Below are 23,431 nucleotides of genomic sequence, written 5' to 3'. Positions count from 1 at the left end.
AAAAATAAGCAACACGAACCCCACCAAAAACTGGGTGTGATCTAAGGTGCTTTGGAACGATATGCAGATCCTGCTCCACATGTGGAACTTGTCGCATAGAGATTGATGCAAGAATTATTTCTCCAGTAGCTGCACCGGTCTCGCTCATTTAAGAGTTCAGTAATTTAGATTTTGTCTGTTATATTGATTTGCATCTTCTCAATTTATATATGACTAGAACACATCCGCGATATCGCAGGGTCGTGTCTGAATTAAGGTTTCTATTTATGTATAAGCCTTATTTTTATCCTGGATTTTTAGTATTGGTATTGTCCTCTGATAAATCCATGCTGTTTATAAGATGCACGGTTTTCTCAGCTTTCAAAATCTTTCTGTTTGAACCCGTCGACCTGTAACTTATTAATTATTGGTAATATTAATTATTTGGAAAACAAAAGGGCCTGAAATGGTGTAATTTTTAATCAACACCATTGTCCTATGTTAGTTATTTATACATTTAAAGTTGAATTCTTTTATTCGCCGTTTTACGTCATGCCGGTTATCAAATTGGAAACTGTACCTTCGCCTTATTTTAAGTATGGATTTTCTTTATTCGTATTGTCATCTTATAAAGTCATGTTGATTAAAATACTACAATAGGAAACAATGTGACAATGATTGAATTTAGCAGTGTCAAGTTTAGGTGTGATTATGACCCGTGTATTTAGCAAATCCCAAATACACCGTTTGGTGCATGTACGTGGTGCGCCTGACAGATGAGAAACTTGCATATTAGGTAATACACAAATGTAGGTAAAAGGTGACAAACACTATTGGTATCGGTATCGGGTTTGATCCGGAACTTGTTAATTATTGGTAATATTAATTATGTGGAAAACAAAAGGGCCTGGAATGGTATAATTTTTAATCAACACCATTGTCTTATATTAGTTATATATAAAGTTGAATTCTTTGATTCGTCGTTTTCACCCCATGCCGGCTAACAAATTGGACCTCGTTATTTTAGTATTATAGATACTCGCCCTGGAAAAGCGAATGTAAGTATAAAAGTTAACGACCATAGCTTTTTGTTCATTGTAAAACAAATCAATCGAAGGTTAAGCAGTTATTTTTTAGATAAAACAAGGAAGTTTAACCGTTTTTAAGTTAACTGTTGATAGAATACGGTATAAAGTAATATAATCAAACCCTGCTCAATTCTAACGGATTATTAAGTGTGACTGTTTCCTTGTGAATTCGCTAAAATCTTAATCTATATGTCAATTTAGTAAAAATAACATCTATATGTATATCACAATAACAAGTTCTCGTCCTTATATACTTGTAATGTTTGCTACTGGGCGACCAATCTATCATCATCATTTGTTTTTGAAAAAGCGTAGAACCTTGACTCGATTGACCCATGCAATAAATTGAGAGAAAAAGTTTTGGATTCTCATTTTTGACACTTTGATTTTGTCTGAGAAAATATGATCTATTAATTAGATTTATTAACGTCGGACAAACTTTTATAACTGCGAGTACCCATAGATCGGTACTATGTGTTGTTTGTCCTCATGTTAGATGCTTTTGTGTTTTAAACCGACTTCATGAATCAAATTATTTCCAACTGAGTAAAGTTGATATAAATACCATTGTTCGAGGATTTGGTGGGTTGAGCGCCCACAAACAAGTTTATAGATTCTCGTGTTTTTATATAGATTAGACAGTTGGTTTTCACGTTTGAATGGTTTTACACTTTTAATTGTGGGGCCTGTTATAGCTTACTGTTCGATGTGAGCCAAGGTTCCGTGTTGAAACCCGTACTTTAGCCTATAATGGTTTACTTTTAAAAATTGGGACTTGGAGTGAGAGTTGTCTAATTGGCACTCATACCACATCTTCTTATATCTATTTATATCCGCGTCATTGTAGTCTGATGGATAATTGTCTCTCATACAACATCTCCCTGTTTTATATTAACTACCGTTATAGAAAAGTATACAAATAAATGTAACACAACAATTTAATGTCTCTGTATTTGTTTTCCTTCAGTTTTGGTTTTCGGGTAATCAACTTTTTTTTAAGATATCAACCCAGTTCAATAAGATAGTTGCTATTTAAACCAACCAATTTTTCTTGAAAGTTTATAACTTATATAGTTGAAAGTTGAGTTCAAGAATAATACTGGCTCCATTGTTTCCTTCATTGATGGTACAGTAGGAAGCTTGTAAATAAGAAAAGAAGAAAAGAAAACCAAGAAGTAGAGTAACAAAGTGAATAGGAAACAACAAGACCGAACCAACAGGATTTTTTTCCTTTCCCAGTTTACTGACAGGGAAAGCGGTCATTTTAGAAAGGATATTGCAAGCAACATAAACTGAATAAATCAATAACATAAAGAGTATGATTCAAAAAAGTTCTTCGAATGTACGATATTTATATGTTCCTTATGTCGTAACTACTATCCCGTTCTCTTGAGATCACCCCAAATTTTTGTTGGGGTTCGTGTTGCTTAGTCTTTATTTTTCTATGTTGTATTTTGTGTACTATTGTTTGTCTGTTTTTTTTCTTTTTTAGTCAGTGTATTTTCGATTTATGAGTTTGACTATTTCTCTGGTATCTTTCGCCCCTCTTTATAAAACCATATTTTCATCAACATCATAATACCACACGTATTAACTAAAATTATGTAGAGAAAAATAACTCCACTCAAAATACATTATTTTGCATGCATTTATTGATAGTAAGACTTGTAATTACACTTTCCGAATCTTCATAGTGGATTTTTTCAGAGAGGTGTTTTTACCCTGAACAGTATTATTTCCATGAGTGTAATGACCATTTAGCCTGGCGTTATTATAAAGCCAACAGTTATTGTACCACCATCCACCTTTAAAGTCGTGAAAGTCAGCACAGTTGATCTCGGCTCTGTCGTTATCTTGATCATATGTTGAGAACTTCATCCCATTAAAATATCTCATTCCATCACCTGAAAAGAAAAAGAAAGCATTACACTTCTTGGTCGTTAAAAGTATCATCCTTGACAACGGAATAAACACGTTCTTCCAAATAAGTTCTACATAATCTATACAAATCTACGAAGAAGTAAGTATAATAATAACTTGGGTTCGTGTTGCTTAGTCTTTAGTTTTCTATGTTGTGTCTTCTGTACTATTATTTGTCTGTTTGTCTTTTTATTTTTAGCCATGGCGTTGTCAGTTTGTTTTCTATCTATGAGTTTGACTCTCCCTCTGGTCTCTTTCGTCCTTCTCTTATTAACTGTAATCATCAGACTACCCTTTGTCTATATATAAGAGTTGTCATTTCAACGAATGCTGGATCATCATGAGTGAAGAAAATAAATAAGTGAACACTGATGGAATTGTGTGAGACGAGATGCCAATGCATGCAATATCAACCAAGACATGTTATTTTCATGCTATATTCAAACAGTACATATACTTGTTCGTGTTCCTCAGTCTTTAATTTTCTATGTTCTGCAGTTCTGGGTTCTGTTGTTTGTCTTTTGGTTGTTTTGATGTTATTTTTGCTAGTCAATATGTTTTCGACTAATGAGTTTATATATCCCTTTGGTATATTTAGCCTCTCAGTTTTGTATCGATAGACACGGCTTTAAATGGATTATTCTTTATTTTGTTATTAGTAGTAAAGTCAGATTGAAGTAGTCTGTTTAATTTGATTAGCCATGATAAGCGTTAAAAGACCGATTTCAGCTCTTCGTGCCTAACACATCAAAGTGTATTCAACTCCGCATTTTCTGTTGAATGTTTTTTTTTAAATTTAATTCTTCGGCATAAAAGAAGAACACAAACCAATATTAAATTATATTAAAGTACAGTATACTTAAGTGCCCTTTTAATTGATTTTGTGTTTTTCTCTAGGTATTGTAAAAACGCTTTATTTTTTTTCTTAATTTTATTAGATTATTCTTACGAGAAAATGAAATACGGACACTTTTTGTACTTTGCACTAGAAATCACAATATTTTATAAATATCCAAACCATTTCAGATGTAAAAAAGCATAGTTTATTGTTTGCCAGAATTCATGCGTTTTTCATTGGTATTCATTTAAACGAAAACGTTAAAAATCTGACGAAATACTACGTAAGCCTCTTTATGTATCTATGATGAGTTTATTTTGATATCATACCCAAATCTTTTGCGAGCAACAATTAACCTGATTTGGTAAATTATAACGCAATTTTGATGGGACTGAACAAATAAGCAATACATGTATTTTGTTTTGAAAATTACGCAAAAAAAATACGTTGATGGGGCATGTCCATTAAGTAGACATAATGAAAAAGCAGAGTATGCATGTGAATTATTATTCCATCGACCCTAACGTAGATGTTTGAAATGACAACATATGCAATGTTTTCTGGGGAAAAAGACATAACACTCCACCCTTATCACCGGTAAATAACTTGTTATATATACCTGCGTTTCCTGAGTAATTACTGATACTTAACCGGTATTTTGTAGATGCGTCGCCTATTGAGAAGCTTCCATAAACTGCATAACGCTTGTGTCCGTCCCAGTCCTCCACATCGATCCTAAGTTCATGACCTCCCTCTGATGTTAGTTCCGCTATATTCTTGTTGCCTAAATTGAATGTGTGTATATTGATGCCAAAAATTTAATAAACAGCAGATATTTAGACCATCATATAAATAAACAAGTATTATCGTGTACATATAAACATACAATGTTGATTTCCATTGCTTTATGGTTCTTAAATAATTTTTATTTTATATATAGCTTGAGTAGACTGAAGTTGCTATTTAAAAAAAAAATTAGTGCTAAACTTTGAGTAAGCTCATAATTATCAAGATAAAATTTATTTAACACTTGAATGCTCCATTTTGTAAATTTATTGGAGTGTAAAAGTATTGACCGAAATACATTTGGATGAAGCGCGGAAGCGGTTCTTTCTACAATAGTGTGCACGGTCAACGCTTTTACAACCATATAAAATTACTAAAAGAAGCATTTAATACTTATAATTACATTTTCCCGTAGGATAATGAAAATACGATTTATATCAATTTTTCTTTAATTTACCTGTGAACTTTATTGTGGAAGCTTGTATCATCATGCATTTCATTATGATAAACCTTCAGAATGACGCGAGATTGCTGTTAGCCGATCAACATAACGTTATTATAATGAAACATACTTTTAATGTATTATTTATGTTTTTTTCATTTTCTTTGTTTTAATTTTTTTCAAGATTTAAGAAAGTCAACAATTTTTAAAAAGGTGATCGCCAATTTATATCATTGTTTATTCAAACCTGCTGTATGTAGTCAGTCTGTGTAATAGTCTCATATTGTAATTTTCTTGTAGTCTCAAATCTTTTCTGAAATCTCGTTAGGTGTAAATATTTTCTGTAGTTTAATAAGGTAGTTGTTTAATATTTTGTGTCGAGTGGTATGCAAAAAACTTTTATAAATGTATAGTGTCAGTGGACAAAACATAGTAGGTCACCAATTGTAGGTGTACTAAATATTTTGAGTTATATTTAATTACCTATTTCAAAGAGCAAAGTTTCATAATGGACGCCTTCCATAGATGAAATGAAAAGTTTAATGGTCACATCAACCTGTATTTTACAGCTGTAATTTAGGTTAATTATTTTATGTGTGTATTGATGAGAAGTCCTGATTATTTCCTGTGTGTATTGATGAGAAGTTCAAATGTCCAATATTTAGTTCAATTAACTCTCCTGATTGAGCAAATCTCATTTAAAGTCAAGACAGCAACACATATATTTGAGCGTTGTAAACCAATGACCAACTCCAAACACAACTCAACCAAATTTTACATAAGGGATATCTGTGTGTAAACCAAAATATAATACTTGCAAGTCACACTGGCTTAAAGCAAGAAGATATGTTAGAATAATAATTTTATTATATTAAAGCAATCAAATCAGTTTTGTTCCTTGAGAAATACTCGGCATACAAAATACAATTTTGAGTTCCTGCCGCAGCCACGGGGTTATCGTAGTCAGTAATCGTAATCAGCTGTAATCGATTACATTTTGCAGTGTAATCCTATGTAATCAGTAATCATGCCATTTCTGATTACAAGTAATCATAATGTAATCGATTATATTGCAAAAAACAGGTGATTCACATTCACATGATTACTTGCTGATTACAAATCTCTTATATATATGAAAATAATTTTTGATAGACAATATGAAAATAAGAAAATGTAAAGCATCAAAGAAAAATCATGAAACTAGTATTCACTATGATGGGACTTTGTTTAATGTAATTAATTGTATCATCTATATAACAAGTTTTGTATAACCAAGTGTTTAATTTTGTTAACAGTTTGCCAAATAGATTTGCCTTTCCAATGTTTCGTTGTGAGATTGAACTCTTATGATACAAGAATGTGACTTGAAAGTTTGTTTTGTCCTTGATTGAACACTTCTGATAAAAACTCAAATTTCATATAAGTTTGCCCACTATTTTGATAAAACTACATTGAAATTCAAAAGCAGAAAACATTCAGTTCCAAATTGACTTCGATGGTCGACATAAATGCATGAGCCCAATTAATTAAAAATGAAATTTAAAACCAGATTTTATTTTTTGACAATGTGAATAAATTTTGTTTTCCATAAATATTATGATGTATGCTTTCTAATTACATCAAGTATTAAAAATATTCAAAGAAATAATGACAATTAACCACTTATTACTTTATTGATATTGCAATTAAGACAATAAAATTGTAATATCCAAGCTCACCTTTGTTTTAAATAAAATGGAAGTAGTGATTGACACCTGTAAAACATTTATGGATTTGTCAATTATGTCCCCACAGACAATAAAACTATATTTAATTAATTTTCATTGTTTGTTCTGGTTTTTGGTTAATTGGACATTTGTTAAAATTTGTAGAAAAAAACCAAAGTTATATCTTTTACTTAGAGAAAGAACACTTGTCTATAGCTATGTTATCAAATTACACATGTGACACTGTACTTGTCTAAATTCTTTAAAATAAGATGAATAGATTAAGGCTTTAAAAAAATCACCAAACTTAGCTTTTTGGTGAGGATAGAAAGTTATAAGAAATTATTTGATATTGCAATATACAATGTAATCATAAGTAATCCAAAGTAATCATGATTACTTTAAAGAAAAGTAATCTAATGTAATCGATTAAATTTGAAATAAGATGTAGTTGTAATGTAATCAATTGAATTTTATTAGCAAAGTAATTGTAATTTAATCGATTACATTTTAAAGTAAACGACCCTATCCCTGCCTAGCTGAGCAAGTCAGCTTGTAACCTTCAGTGTTATGAAGAACCTGCCTGCCCGACAATGCGCCAGCCAGGAAGTGGAGTGTCTCCACAGAGAAGATGAGAATAAATGTCTCAGCTACACTCAGGTTGTGCGAGGTCTGCATCAGGGGATAGCCCATGTGGTGCTATTACAAGTAGTAATTAGCAGGTCTATCAAACTGGCGCTGGAATAAATTTGTCCCCGAAATGCTTGGGGATGAATTCAATTTTAGAAAAGACCAGTGATAACATTCAACCAAGGTCCAAATACTCAGATGGAACAGCTGAGTGTCCCAAAGGGTTTTGGAGTATGAACTTATTCACCTTCAATAAAGGCATGAGAAAAAAAAACCACCATATAATTAAAAACCAATTGTTCAGAGAACAATTGAAGGTCTTTCCATCAAAACAATGTATTTTGATATGAAAAGTTGTGAAACTAAGTTTAAAATGTCATTTCAATCGTCAAATGATAGCTCCTAGTAAACTGATTCCAAAAATATATTGTTTCCATACATTTTTTTTTAAATAAGGGAGATAATTTGTTACTTCCGGTTTGAAAAATGTTACTTCCGATTATATTTGAATATTTACTTGACACTGATTCCAAAAATATCTGGTTCTATATACTTTTATATTAAAAAGTACAAAAAAATAGCTATTTCCGGTTTACAAAAGGTCACTTCCGGTTGTTTTTTACAAGGTTAAATGGTTTGATATCTTTTTCTAAAAGTTGTATATCTTTATCATGTATACATATAGAATAAAAACAAAGGTCAAAATCTAGAACGTCAAATTAAGCTATGACCTTGAGATCAGTTTCAAGGTCATAAACCAAGGACCTCAAATCAAAAGACCATAGGTCTTTATTACATTTAGTTAATGAGTTATATCACCAAACGCGTATTTTTAAATACAAGAGGGGAGAAAACTCCCTTTTACATTCAACGTACGCTTGCAATCAAAATTTACATCTTACGACATGTCGCAACTAACAATTTAGCAAAAATAATTTGTTGATATCTTATACAGTCTTTGGATATAAGTGAAAATAAGCCAAATTCAAATATTAGAATATGACCTTGACCTTTGACCTTGACCTAATTTTCATTTTTTGGGACCAAGGACCTCAAATCAAAAGATCCTAGGTCTCTATCACTTATGATTTATAAGATAGAAATTCATATCACTTATATCAGATGCATAAGGGGAAATAACTCTCATATGGAGCGGTCATATCGCTTCGGTCAAAATAGGACAAATCATGCGAAGGATATAACGAGCAATTTTGTAAAATAAATTTGTCATAATCTTTTACGGTTGCGAAGGAGATGCGCTAACAAGGAAAACAGTGTTTGGGGAGATAACTCCTACAAAGAAAAGTATTCGTTTACGCAGGGTAAATTTCAAAAGTGCATAAACTGTTCGATATCATATACCAAATATCTAAGCTACATATTGCGAAACAAATGTTTATCGCAAGAACAAAATTAGGCGGAAGAAAAAAAAAAAAAAAAAAAATAATCAGAAGAAAAACAATAGGTCTTTCCACAGAAAAGTGGAAAGACCTAATTATAAAACTCACCTATTGACATATAAAATCATAATAATAAAAATACATTTGTTATAATAGATCAAATATCATAATGCTATGTGTTAAGAATTACCTAACTAATCTTGTGCATACTAAATTGAATAACTTTTAGGATTTTGGTCCTCAATGCTCTTCAACTTCGTACTTTATTTGGTATTCTTATTTCTTTTGGATTCGAGCGTCACTGATGAGTCTTTTGTAGACGAAACGAGCGTCTGGCGTAAATACAAAATTTAATCCTGGTATCTATGATGAGTTTATCTAATTGAAGAATATGACACTTATATACCTGCAATAACTATCAGAGGACCAGCATCCTAGTACTTTGACCAAATTGTCTTCAATATGTGCTTTACCTGTAGTTGTGGCAGCTCCAATGCGTAGGCTATGGCCAGGATAGTGATCGGGATTGAAGCCTTATAAACTAATGCAATTAATGAAAATATTTCTTTCTAAGGCTAAAGAATTTTGTGAGATAAAACATGGATCAGATGGGAGATTAGGGATTAGATTCAGAAAATACCAGCAATTTGCAAGTTTGTAGATATTGTCTAGGATTACTAATTTTTATGTTTTTTTAAATTTAAATATATATGGTACAGTAGTTAATGTAGAACAGATTTTGTCTATTTAACTTCAAATGTTTTTTTTTTTATCCAAGTAAATTTAAGCAGCTGTTATTGTCTGGCCACGATAGTGTCATTTATACAATATTTAATCGTAATGTTAAAGATTTGGAGAAACGACAGTATTTAGTATATGTATGGATTTCAACAAATGACTGCATTTGAAAAAAAAACCACTCATCAGGCACCATGCTTATAATTTTGTGCGTTACATGCGCTTTTTGTCTTCATATCACTCACATAAAAAATGGTAGGATACTAAAACCCTAACGGGAGGGATTGTGCTTGATGTTCATATGATGTAGACATAATCTTGCAATCAGTTTCATTGAAGCCTGGAGCTGACATGTCAGTAAGTGCTAGTATTCCCTTGTTAATTTATGTATCATTATCATTTTGCTTAGTTTCTTTTCTTACCTATTCTGATTTCGGACTCGGGCTTCTTTCAATCTGAGTTTTACTGTGTGTTTGTTTATTTGCCTGAATTGTATGCTTGTATATTGATGAAAACAATTTTACTTATTGCAAATATTTTAAACAAAGCTGGTTTATCAAATAAAATGTAAAACATATAATTAAATAAAAAGAACTTATAACTACATAATAGAATGCACCCTGCATGTACTCTTTAAGAGTGACATCACGATGTTGTGATTGGCTAACATTGTCCTTTACAATAGACCATTTTCATATTACCGACTTTGGAATCCGGGTTCTACAATATTTTGACTTGTTACCTATTCTGTGGTAGGACATCCTGGTACTCGGTCAATTACGAGAAACCAAAAGAAGTAAAATCAAATCTATACTCGGTGCAATTTGGAGGGAAAGATAACTGTTTTCCGGTGATTTTTCATGTCAATTTTGAATGCATTTATTTAAGTTGCTCTTGCTTGACCGAGTACCAGGATGTCATACCATAGAGAAGGACACCTGTAGAAAAAATATAAATTTCGGAGTCAAAAGTCGGTAATATGAAAATGGACTATTGATGTTTGTTTAATGACAAAACGTGTTATATTCCTTGTGTACGAATAATGAAATTAAAAACACAATTCTTGAGATTGTTCATGTTTTACTTTAAAGGATAATATTTTATACTTTAATTACAGCAGTAATCAAGATATATAAGTCAAATTTGTCTTACCCAACCAGAACTCCCCATATATATCTCCAAATCCATTTTCGTAATCCGTCCAATTTCTGTTGAATTCAACAGCACCATTAAACCGCTTTTGAATGACCTAAAACAATTATTTTATAAATACAAATGAATAAGAAAAGATTATTTGATATATTTGATGAGATTATGAAGATTTTGGACGCGTAATTTAAAAAATAAATAAATCTCTCTATCTTTGGGGAAGCATTTCAAATTATATTCTGCCTTGTGACCACAAGAAAATAGTGTTTTTTTTTATTTTTGGATTCACCTTTATCATGAGTACTGAAACTTAATGAATACTAAATAGCGGTGCTATATAGCTATTTCCCCTTCACATTTTTTCTCCCTGCATGAGAATGGCATGATCTCATTTTCCTCCCTGGGAAATTTGGATCATTGCTATTCTTTCTCCAAGGTAAGTTGGCTATATGTACAACTACAGCCACTTTCGCGATCCCCATATCACCATCACAATATTACACTGCCATTTATTAAATATATTTTCCGTATTTTCCTTAGAAATTCTTGATTCAAAAGAATGCTAAAGTAGATTTTTTTCCGGCTTGAGATAAAGAGAAGAAATGTTTGGTACAGAAGTTCTTTGTTTTGACGACACTCACCTTACTTCCTACAGTCAAGGAGGAAATTTGAAGCCACCTATGTTACATGGCTGAAAAAATTTCACTTTTCGTATAGCTGACATTGCACTTATCTATATGGCACCATTCAGTTATGTTAATTAAGAAATAAACAATGGGGGCTTGGATTTATACTCATTTTACCACGGGTGCCCTTTATTCTAAATATTTTACCACGAGCGACAGCAAAGGGGTAAAATATCGGCAAACATGACCAACCCGTGGTAAAATCAGCATAAATTCAAGCCCCAATGAATTATTTCTATTCGAATAGGACAAATATGGCAATCCTTTGGATCGAAGCGGACTAGACGAATGCCTTTCCCGTCAATGAACTCACTATTACATTGAAGTGAAAGCACAGAGCAAACTGAGCTAGTATCATGCTAAGGTAGCAATGCACAGTAAGGAGTTTGGTTTCGCATCTTGGCCCCGGTGGATTTTTTAAATATGAAAGTTATTGTGCAATAACATTTATTTTTAGACAGCTGAGTACTAATTTAGCCTTCAAAGATGGTTTATAAGATTATCAAGATTATTTTTTATGTCTTTTGGGAGCTATTTTCTGTTTGAATCTCTGTAATTTTATAGCTAGACCGGCCATAGGTCCAGAAATGAATGTAATGTTTGCAACCACTTTTTTCTACACGAAGTTTTTGTCGCAACAGATTGTTGCCATGGATATGTCGTGTACAAGTTGCGATTTTGTACAGGTTATAAAAGAGGGACGAAAGATACCAGAGAGACAGTCAAACTCATAAATCGAAAATAAACTGACAACGCCATGGCTAAAAATGAAAAAGACAAACAGACAAATAACACAACATATAAAACTAAAGAATAAGCAAAAATGCAAAAAATACAAGTTATAATATGTACGAAAGTACCTCATACATGTTATAACATGTACAAAATATTGCTTAAAAATGGTTTAGTCTTGTACAAAATTTGAAAATAAAATTATGTTTCTATTATCGCACCACATTTTTTGTTGTTATTGTCCATTCATGTTAGTTTGATACCTTATTGATACAGTTAATGACCATATAAAAGTTTTTATAATTACTTTATACCTTAAAGACTTTTAAAATACACATGTAGTCAATAAACATTCTTTGGTATTCTTACCTGGTATTCAAACAGAAGAAGACTTTGAAGCAATATTTGAAGCAAGTTCTGTATCCAATAATACTGACAGGGAATAGATATAGGAAAATGTGGTATGAGTGCCAATGAGACAACTCTCCATCCAAGTCACAATTATAAAAGTAAACCATTATAGGTCAAGCTACGGTCTTCAATACGGAGAATACCATTTTACCGGGACAGAACAGTATACCGACACTGAAATTGAAACTGACAAAACAATGTCAAAGACGGACATTATTACTGACACAAACACTGAAACAGATGTTGAATTGAATGGTCATGATTCAGCAGACAACAATTAACAAACTAGTTAGAAACAGAAAGAATGGTTATTGAATGTAGGGATGCTAACACTGGTTGATTAGGAAGTATCAGGATGCATGACATCTACTGGTATACTTCCTCGGAAGAGGGCGCTTTCTGGTGGTGATATTCCTGCTGTTAATAACAGTGAGGTTTTGTGTGAAATTTCAAATATTGACATCAAGCGTGAACGAAAGAGGACCATTTCTGGCCAGCAGGTACAAACTGATGCCCTGACAAAAATTCATAAACCCGATTAGCTGTTCTCTCCCAAGGTGATAATGTTATCATTCCTATTCCGTCCATTGATATTGGTCCTGCCAATGAGAATAACATAACAGGCGTGGTGATGAATGTGAATGAACATGGCGGCTATAAAATTGGAACTAAAGACTTTGTTGGAAAAATAAAGGAATACTTGACTAGAAACCAGGTTCAATTTCTGGCAAATGCAACTTTAAATGTGTCTGAATTCTCAATGAGTGATATGAATGTGAGAGAGATGGTGCGTAAGATGTCATAAAGTGGAGGGCAAAGTTCTGTGAATTATCAGTGCAAGGAAGGCAGTTGTAAGTCTGGTATGTGTAAATGTAGAAGAATGAAAGTTTTGTGCAACTCAAAGGTATCACAAGTCTCTGTTTTGTAACAACAAGTAAATGATATTTTACCACTTTAACTACTGGATATACAATCTATTGAAGATTCGGATTTTATACATATGCACATATATGACACACACAGTAAGCTTAATGTCATATGAAACGTCAAATTAAAAAAAAAATGATGCATATGTTTTTTTTTATAACTAAATGGATAGTGTTCATTATAAAACTAATGTACATATACTTTTTTCTGAAATTGCTAAATTTTATACAATTTTGCAACATCAGAGATCTTATGAAGGTTTTCGACATTAAAAACTGACAAAAATTGATTTATAAGATTTTACCAAAAAATGAGCTTAAAAGGAGATTTAAGACTTTGACTTAGCACCTTTTTTCAAATCACTTTTTGTCGCGTTTCAGTGTCAACTCCTAACATTCATAAAATATTCATTACTCAACAAATTATACAAATAAAAGATCATCTTACTAGTTTTAGCTAGCATGACACAGAAAATTAGTTGAATGAGAGAATTTCAAAAATATTAACTTTTAAGGTAGCAATACACAGTTAGGAGTTTGGTTTCGCATGTTGGCCCCTGTGGATTTTCCCAATATGAAAGTTATTGTGCTATTAAATTAATTTGTAGACAGCTGAATACTAATTTAGCTTTCACGGATAGTTTATAAGAACATCAAGATTATTTTTACATATTTTATGGGCTATTTATTGTTTGAATCTCCGTATTTTCATAGCTACACCTGTCATAGGTTCAGAAATAATGTAATGTTTACAAACACTTTTTTCTACACGAAGTTTTTGACGCAATCTTACAAAAAAAATGAGACCATAGACATATGATTTTTATAAGATTTCATGATAGATATATGTAAACAGTTTCAGAAAAGGTATTACTTTAAGTGATTGAATTTTACTTCTGGCCAAATTTTTGGGGAATATGTGACATCTCCCCCCCCCCTGTTTGCAATATTTAATAACAAATAAATGCAGATTGTTGCCATGGATACACCAAACAAAAATGAAATTTTACCGTTTTAACTACTGGATATAAAATCTATGGAATATTCTGATTACATACATATTCACATATATGACACAAACAGTAAGCTTAATTTGCAAGAAAGCAATGAAAAGGGGATGGTAAAATTTATGAGGGTAAATTTAAATTATTTTTCCTTACTGCTTATTGCTACCTTAAACCATTAACAATAACAGATATAAATAGATTTGGATAGATTTAAATAATAATTTTACTTTAAGTAAAATAAAATGCTTAAAATCCTGGTATCTATGATGAGTTTATTTAGCAACGTTTGTTTACGATTCCTTCGTGTGATGATTTTCGGTTTAACAATCGTGCATTTTCCCGTAAAATATTCTCTTGATGGTGTTATGGAGAGTTGAACATATATAGAACCATACTATGAAGACAACACAAAGTAACCCAAGTATATCCAGTGTGATTTGACCCTTCTTATAGTAAGCAGTGGTGTGCGGGCGGTTTCCAAAAATATCTAAAGAAATTATATCCACTGGCACATCATATGTTTCAAAAATGACCTCAACATCTGTTACCAAACTTCATTCTTCGTATGGGCTAAACCAAAACAAAGGGTTGACAATTGGATCTTACAAACTACATCAAAGTTACATGTCACAAATACCAAGGGTTCGTGGAAAAGAATGAATGTGATCACCAAATCAGAATATATTCATATATATAACACCTCATGTCCTTCTCTAGTAGTACGAGAAGCTTATTTTTCTTTTAAATCCATCTAAGGCCTTACGACCTACTACACAACGTCTCGAACATATACCAAGATAGCACCTCTCGAACCGAAAGTTGATATTATTATAAGGCGCAATGCTAGGCGGGGTTTTAGTAGAATTGAGAAGTAAAAATAAAAGGTTCCAGTCCCTGTCGGAGAAGAAGTCAATCATTGAATATACGCTAACATTTTAAGGCACTTTATATATATATACAACCCGTCTAAACATCAACCCAACAATGTTAGATCTGTAAATTTGATCTCGCAAATTTTTGGTTGTCCCCTTGCCGGGATTCGAACCCATGCTACTGAGATATTGTGACACCACATTGCCTGCACTGTAGCCGTCCCGCTAGACCACACAGCCACCTGTGCTTCAAAATAAAGCTTTCGGTGGTCATGTGTTACCTTTCCACGTCAGTTTTAATCTAGCGTCGTACTACAGTACATGATATATAAGGCATGGAGATGTTATTGTTACAGATCAGCTCAATTATCTATAGTAAAGGATCCTACAAATTAATGCAAGATACAGTCACAGAAAATAATTATATTTATAAGTACGTCTGAGTCAATGACAACTCCACAACAAATTTATCCATCGGATCACCAGCAATGATGGTGATTCATAACTGTGTACATTATGTATATACAACTCGTCTAAACATCAACCCAACAATGTTAGATCTGTAAATTTGCTTTCGCAAATTTTTGGTTGTTCCCTCGCCGGGATTCGAACCCATGCTACTGAGATATCGTGACACCAAATCGCCTGCACTGTAGCCGTCCCGCTAGACCACACCACCACCTGGGCTTCAAAATAAAGCTTTCGGTGGTCGTGTGTTACCTTTTCTCATCAGTTTTAATCTAGCGTCGTACTTCAGTACATGATATATAAGGCATGGAGATGTTATTGTTACAAATCAGCTCAATTATCTATAGTAAAGGATCCTACAAATTAATGTAAGATACAGTCACAGAAAATAATCATATTTATAAGTACGTCTGAGTTAGCAGTGCAGGCAATTTGGTGTCACGATATCTCAGTAGCATGGGTTCGAATCCCGGCGAGGGAAGAACAAAAAAATTAGCGAAAGCAAATTTACAGATCTAACATTGTTGGGTTGATGTTTAGACGAGTTGTATATACATAATGTACACAGCCATTAATCACCATCATTGCTGGTGATCCGATGGATAAATCTGTTGTAGAGTTGTCACTGACTCAGACGTACTTATATATATATATATATATATATGTAGGGTTGTCACTGACTCAGACGTACTTATGAATATAATTATTTTCTGTGACTGTATCTTACATTTATTTGTAGGATCCTTTACTATAGATAATTTAGCTGATCTGTAACAATAACATCTTCATGCCTTATATATCATGTACTGTAGTACGCCGCTAGATTAAAACTGACGTGGAAAGGTAACACATGCCCACCGAAAGCTCTTTTTTTGAGAGCCCAGGTGGTCGTGTGGTCTAGCGGGACGGCTGCAGTGCAGGCGATTTGGTGTCACGATATCACAGTAGCATGGGTTCGAATCCCGGCGAGGGAAGAACCAAAAATTTGCGAAAGCAAATTTACAGATCTAACATTGTTGGGTTGATGTTTAGACGAGTTATATATATATATATATATATATATATATATATATATATATATATATATATATATATATATATATATATACAAGTCTAGATTAAAAACTACGTTCAAACCTATGATTGCGTTGGATAAAATCGCAATTTTTATACGTGTGCATGTTAAACAAATTTCGTTGTAGAAGGGTCTAAATACAGCACAAACAACATTTTCTAGATCCGGATTTCGACAACAAATGTCTCGTCAGTGATGTTAGGGATCGAAACGGTATTTGGAAGGCCATATAATGTATCCTCAATTTAAGATAGACTCTTGAATTTTAAGAGTCAATATAGGATGAACGGATCATATAAACCGGAGGGAAAATATGATACAAGCCCAAACGAAAAAATATGAACAAGTCTAAATTGAAAACTACGTTCAAACCTATGATTGCGTTGGATAATATTTTTTTTATACGTGTGCATGTAAAACAAATTTCGTTGTAGAAGGGTCTAAATACAGCAAAAACAACATTTTCCAAAAGACCAAAAAAGTGAAAAAGTATATTTAAACAAAACGCATTTGACTAACAGGTCGAATTACTGATGTTCTTTAACTCTGCTGACTGCCATTGGCGATTGCCAAATAAGATTGATCACAAGATGTAACAAAATGGATCTTAAAATAAATTTAATACTAAACAGAAAACAATATATATATATATATATATATATATGCATTGACATTGAATGTATAATGATACGATGATGGTGTGGAAATGCTAAACTAGTTAGAAGAATGGTTACTTTCCCTTAATGAATAATTCAATTCCAACTGACATCACTGAAATGATTGCACCATAAGCTTATCATGCTACTATATTGGAACAAGAGGCTTGAATTTCACCATATCATGTTGATGGGATTCAGTTTTTCGCCTCCCATAAAAGATGGCACGGGGAAATGGCTATAGGAAACCGGTAAGGAGCTTATGACATGAAAAGAGAAAAGCCATTTAAGGGGAATTGCCTGAGGGAGTTGAAATATAGTTTCTAAAGACGCCATTCATCCATTCCTTTTAATAGATTGAAGAGTGCCTTCCAGTGGCTTGATACTTAGCTCTATATCGATCAGATTTGAGACATTAGTCTGGTTATGCCTTTTAATCATTCACGTGACAGATAATTGCAAACAATCTGTGTTACTTATAAGCTTAAATGTATTGATGAAAATTGATGAAAATTGATGACACAAACGTACAAGTGATTTTTCAAAGAATTATAACCCTTTCTTAAGTTAGTTATATTGAAGTGGTCCCAATAAGCCACACATGTGTGGTTTAATACACTACAAACTGCTCCGAGTCTGAAAAGAACTTATTTTGTGCTCGACCAGTAAAATCCAGCACAAATGTTACTCGATTATTCTCAACATTATCTCGACAGTACTTAAATTTACTTAACTGTACTCGACTTTGGTCTCGACTTTACTTAATAAGTCTGATTCAGTACTTCATGATCTTGGTGTAGTCTGAAATGGTCTCGACCAGTCATGACCTGCCTTGACCACTCTTGACTCAATCTGGACTAGTCTTGACCTTCAAGTTTAGTATTGACTGGTCTGAACCAGCCCATCCAACTAAATTAAATATAGATCTTAAAAAAATCCAGGTTATTTGGTAGTTTGGTTCATTGCTGTGAAATTAAAGAATTTAATTAATGGGTAAAAATAAATTGGATTAAATTCAGATAGTCATCTTTAACTTTGATTTTTAAAAAACTCTACAGCTATCTCAATTATACTTTGATCTTAAAGAATGCCAGGTTGTTTGTTAGTTTGATTTATTGCTGTCATATTTGAGGTTTTAATTAATAGGTAAAAAAAAGCTAGAATTTTCAGTCGGACTGAATTAAGATAATCAACTTTAAATTTGTTTACTTCTTTTTCAAATTAACTTGGATTTTCATAAGACTATACAGCTATCTACGTTTTATATGGATCTTACTGAATCCTAGGTGTTATTTAGTTTGGTGTGTTGCTGTCAAATTTAAGGATTAAATTAATCTAGGTAAAAAGCTAGAATTTGCAATTCGGACTAAATTTAGATAGTCATCTTTAAATTTGTTTATTACTTTTTCAAATCAACTTGGATTTTTATCATACTCTACAGCTATCTCTATAATATATTGATCTTATAGAATGCCAGGTTGTTTGGTAGTTTGGTTTATTGCTGTCAAATTTGAGTATTTAATTGATAGGCAATTAAGTAAGCTAGAATTTTCAGTTCAGACTGAATTCAGATATTCACCTTTTAATTTGTGTATTACTTTTTCTAATTAATTTGGATTTTCATAAAGCTACCTCAGTTGTATACTGATTTTACTGAATCCCAAGTTGTTATGTTGTTTGAATTTAAATTTAAGGATTTATTTAATCAAGGTAAAAAAAGCTAGAATTTTCAGTTCTGACTAAATTCAGATAGCCATCTATGATTGTTTTTTTCTAATTATTTCAAAGCAACTTGGATTTTCATCAAAATCTAGTTATCTCAATTATATATTCATCTTACAAAATACCAGGTTATTTGGAAATTTGGTTTATTGTTGTCAAATTTAATTATTTAAAATGGATAAAAAATTAAATGAATTAATAAATTGTTCTTCTGATTAGTGATCATATGAAGTATAAAGCAAAACCTCCTGCTAGGGGCAAACTCATTTAAAAGATCACACCTGGTCAGAGTATTACATTCTGAATAACATTCATTCAAAATTGCAACATTCTGTTTAACTTAAATCGCAAGGCCTTTTGAATTCACTAGATACGTAATACACGAGTTTAAGAAAATAGGTCTTTCTTGTTTCCTGTGAAAGACATGTACTGATGTAATTAAACCTTAGTAAAGTGCTTCTTGTATGCCATGTCTTTAATTTTGGCAAAACTTAATTAAATTTGATAAAAATAAATGTTTACTGTAACTTTGGAACACATTTCCTTTTTTCAAAACTTATCAAGGATTGCTATGAAAGATCTAAGTTTTAACAAAACCAAGGTGTCATTTTTAAAATGTTTAGCTATCTTTATTATATATTTGTCTTACAAAATACCAGGTTGTACTGTATTTTGGTGTATTGCTGTTGAAATTTAAGGACTTAGTTAAAGGTAAAAAAAAAGGCTAAAATTTTCAGTTTGACTAAATTTAGATAGATATACGTATAATTTAAATATTCAAATTTGACAATTAACAAAATTACCAAATAACCTTGTATTTTGTAAGATAAGTATATAATGGGGATAGCCGTAGATTTTGATCAAAATCCAAGTTGCTTTAAAATAGTTAAAAAAAAAATTAAAGATGACTATCTGAATTTAGTTAGTACGGAAAATTCTAGCTTATTAAATTACCTATCAATTAAATCCTTAAATTTGACAGCAATATATCAAATTACCAAACAACTTAGCATTCTAGAAGATCAATATATAATTGAGATAGCTGTATAGTATGATGAAAATCCAAGTTAATTTGAAAATGTGATCAACAAATTTAAAGTTGACTATCTGAATTCAGTCCGACTGAAAATTCTAGATTTTTTACCTATTAATTAAATCCTCAAATTTGACAGCAATGAATCAAACTACCAAACGACCTGGCATTCTGTAAAATAAAATATAATTGCGATAGATGTAGAGTTTAATGAAAATCTATGTTGATTTGAAAAAGTTATAGAAATCATTAAAGAAGACTATCTGAATTTAATCTTTTTTTTTTACCTATTAATTAAATTCTTCAATTTCACAGCAATGAACCAAACTACCAAATAACCTGGAATTTTGTAAGATCTATATTTAATTAAGTTAGATGGGCTTATTTAGACCAGTCAAGACTAAATTTGAAGGTCAAGACTAGTCGAGACTGTGCCGAGACAGGTCTAGACCGGTCGAGCCTTGGTTGAGACCACTTCAGACTACCCCAAGATACCCAAGTACTGAATCAGAGTAATTTTTAAAAAGTACTGTCGAGATAATGTAGACTAGTCGAGTAAAATATGTGCTCAATTTTACTGGTCGAGCACAAAATATGGTCTTTTCAGACTCTGAGCAGTTGGTAGTGATAGATATTGACTAATACTGATGAGTATTGTATGCCAAGACTTTTGATTTTCCGTGCGGCGACATGTTAAGCTAGACTGTTACGTACGGTCTGAATTCGGGGTGGAACGCGGTTGGGAATAAGGGGCTGGGATAAAATGAACAATTTACAAACAAAAGGGAGATGTATGTGATATCATTACTTAGGAGACAACGATCAACTAATTTCAAAAGGACGACAAGGGTACAAACAAACATACATGTACATGTGTTAGAGTATAGTATGCTCTCTTGACGTACACCTGCTTCTCATTTTGAATGAAACAATTTGGTTAAACCAACAACTGTCTTCGAAAAAGTGCCTTTTTTATGTTTGAAATTCGCCAGTTGAATCACATTTATTTTTCAATGATATAATTAAAAACATTTCTCTAAATAGTCTATTTTATCACAGGATGAAATCACTTTTTGTAATTAATTAAAACCTTAACTACAGCAATATTTAAATTGGTTTAGAAACAGAAAACTTTCACAAAGAGAATCTTTTTAAACTGGCTGTCATTATACTCGATAACTAAAAGTTCATAATCAGAGGTATTGAATGAGGAAATTTTATAGAACAATTTCTGAACAAAATGTATATTCAGTACGGGTGTTCAAAGGAAAACCAAGCTGATAATTTTTTACATTGGCAAATCAGTACCACTTTAACTGTGAAAATGTTGGCACTCAAAATCCACCCAAGTTGTGAATTATCCTCTGATAAAAAGACAACAAGAAACGAAACAAAACACAATGAAACATTTACTTCTCATCACAAACAAATAAACATTAGTGAAAGAAGACAAATAAACAAATAAATTAATAAAAAAAAACCAACACCAACACCAACACCAACACCACCAACAATAATAATAATAATAAAAATAATAATAATTAGTATATGATTATTAATGATATTTCAAGATCATTAGATTTTACTAATTTCTTGGCACACAAACAATTTCTTTCTACTTACAGTCCAACCCCCTTTCTCACATAGCACAGACAGATTTCTGTTATCATCAAAGTAAACTGTTATAAACCCAGAGTTTCTTATACTGATACACCAAGCACTGCAATCTTTCGGTATAAGCCCACGAAGCCCAATGCCTATATGAAATATAAAAACAGTTTGAAATCTTGGATTGAAAACTATTCAATCCTATACTAATATAGAATATAAAATTCATATTTACTCATTCTTACATTAAGTTAAACTTTTGTTTAGCACTGTTTGTGTTTGTGAGTCCGTTATCATTTGTTTTAGTGGATCCATAATATTCAGTTTATTCGTGTTTACATGTTTAAAAAACATACATCAAAGTATTTTTTGAGGATATCAAAATAATTGTTGTTTTAAAATGAAATGTTTTCTAATTTTGGCTATCGCTCTAAGTTCTTTTTGAATATTCATGTCTACAGTTTCCTTTCAGTGTGTTCACAGTTTTGTTAAACATACAGGTACCCGTTTTATTAGAAAAAGTTCTATCTGTTCTTCTCTCTTTTTGTTGATTTCAAAAAGCTAAAATTATACACTGTACTTCCCACTTACATTTAATATCACTGTGCATTTTTTCAAGTTTTTCCTCAATTGCATCCATGTCTACAAATTTAATAAATACTTTTTGGAAAGAGTAAAGTTTAAAAATTTATGTTTAAAAGAGGGACGAAAAATACCAAAGGGACAGTCAAACTCATAAATCTAAAACAAACTGACAACACCATGGCTAAAAATGAAAAAGACAAACAGAAAAACAATAGTACACATGACACAACATAGAAAACTAAAGAATAAACAACACGAACCCCACCAAAAACTAGGGGTGATCTCAGGTGATCCGGAAAGGTAAGCAGATCCTGCTCCATATGTGGCACCCGTCGTGTTGGTTATGTGATTACAAATCCGGTAAATAGTCTAATTCGGTAGGTCACATTCATGAAAGGGAAGGGGATTGTAGTTACGACGTAAGGAACATATCCGATATTATTTGTGAAACGGTTATTCCATAACGGTCAACCAACTCGTGATGGCGTCCGTAAAATTTACGAAGGGATGATTTCAACTTCACCATTTGGAACTCTTGGTTTAATAGCTTCCTTGTGAGCAGTAACCCTCTATCAAGAAAATCATGATAGGAAATGCAAGCACGGGAATATCGTATCAATTGGGAGATATATACCCCGTATGCAGGTGCTGCTGGAATGTTGCTACTTAGGAATGGAAAGTTCACAATTGGAAAGCTGAAATCATCTCTTTTGTCGTAAAGTTTTGTTTTCAACCGACCCTCATTGTCAATTTCTAGATGGAAGTCAAGATATGAAGCCGACTTAACTGTATCTGTAGTATCCTTTATCTCCAATTCGATGGGATAGATGCGTTCCACATAGTCACCAAATTTTGAATTGTTTAGTGAAAGAACGTCATCTATATAGCGGAAAGTAGAGTTAAAGGATATTGCTAACTTCTTATCTTTCTTCCTAAGAAGTTCCTGCATGAAGTCAGCCTCATAATAATAAAGA

At 32.1% G+C, this 23,431-nt stretch overlaps 2 protein-coding genes across 2 annotated transcripts in view; both read right to left on the bottom strand.

Moving 5' to 3' along the window:
* Positions 1–23,431, bottom strand: part of LOC143069126 (angiopoietin-related protein 2-like) — a 99,089-nt gene that overhangs the window by 21,426 nt on the left and 54,232 nt on the right. The window lies entirely within an intron of this gene.
* LOC143069830 (ficolin-2-like) lies at positions 623–22,512 on the bottom strand. Its single transcript, XM_076244634.1, has 6 exons — positions 22,464–22,512; positions 21,888–22,021; positions 10,680–10,776; positions 4,445–4,609; positions 2,873–2,971; positions 623–630 (listed from the first exon to the last, which is right to left on the bottom strand). The coding sequence occupies exons 1-6, from the start codon at positions 22,510–22,512 to the stop codon at positions 623–625; spliced, it is 552 nt and encodes a 183-aa protein (XP_076100749.1).

The sequence above is a fragment of the Mytilus galloprovincialis genome, chromosome 3 (genome assembly GCF_965363235.1).
Source record: "Mytilus galloprovincialis chromosome 3, xbMytGall1.hap1.1, whole genome shotgun sequence".
In the NCBI taxonomy this organism is placed as follows: domain Eukaryota; kingdom Metazoa; phylum Mollusca; class Bivalvia; order Mytilida; family Mytilidae; genus Mytilus; species Mytilus galloprovincialis.
This window is presented reverse-complemented; position numbering and strand designations above follow the sequence as displayed.

Coding starts and splice junctions, on each gene's coding strand:
- LOC143069830 (XM_076244634.1), bottom strand. CDS start 22,512: ATGGATGCAATTGAGGAAAAACTTGAAAAAATGCACAGTGATATTAAA. Junction 10,777..21,887: donor GTGAGAAAGGGGGTTGGACT/GTAAGTAGAAAG, acceptor TAATTGTTTTAG/GTCATTCAAAAGCGGTTTAA. Junction 4,610..10,679: donor ATATGGGGAGTTCTGGTTGG/GTAAGACAAATT, acceptor CATTCAATTTAG/GCAACAAGAATATAGCGGAA.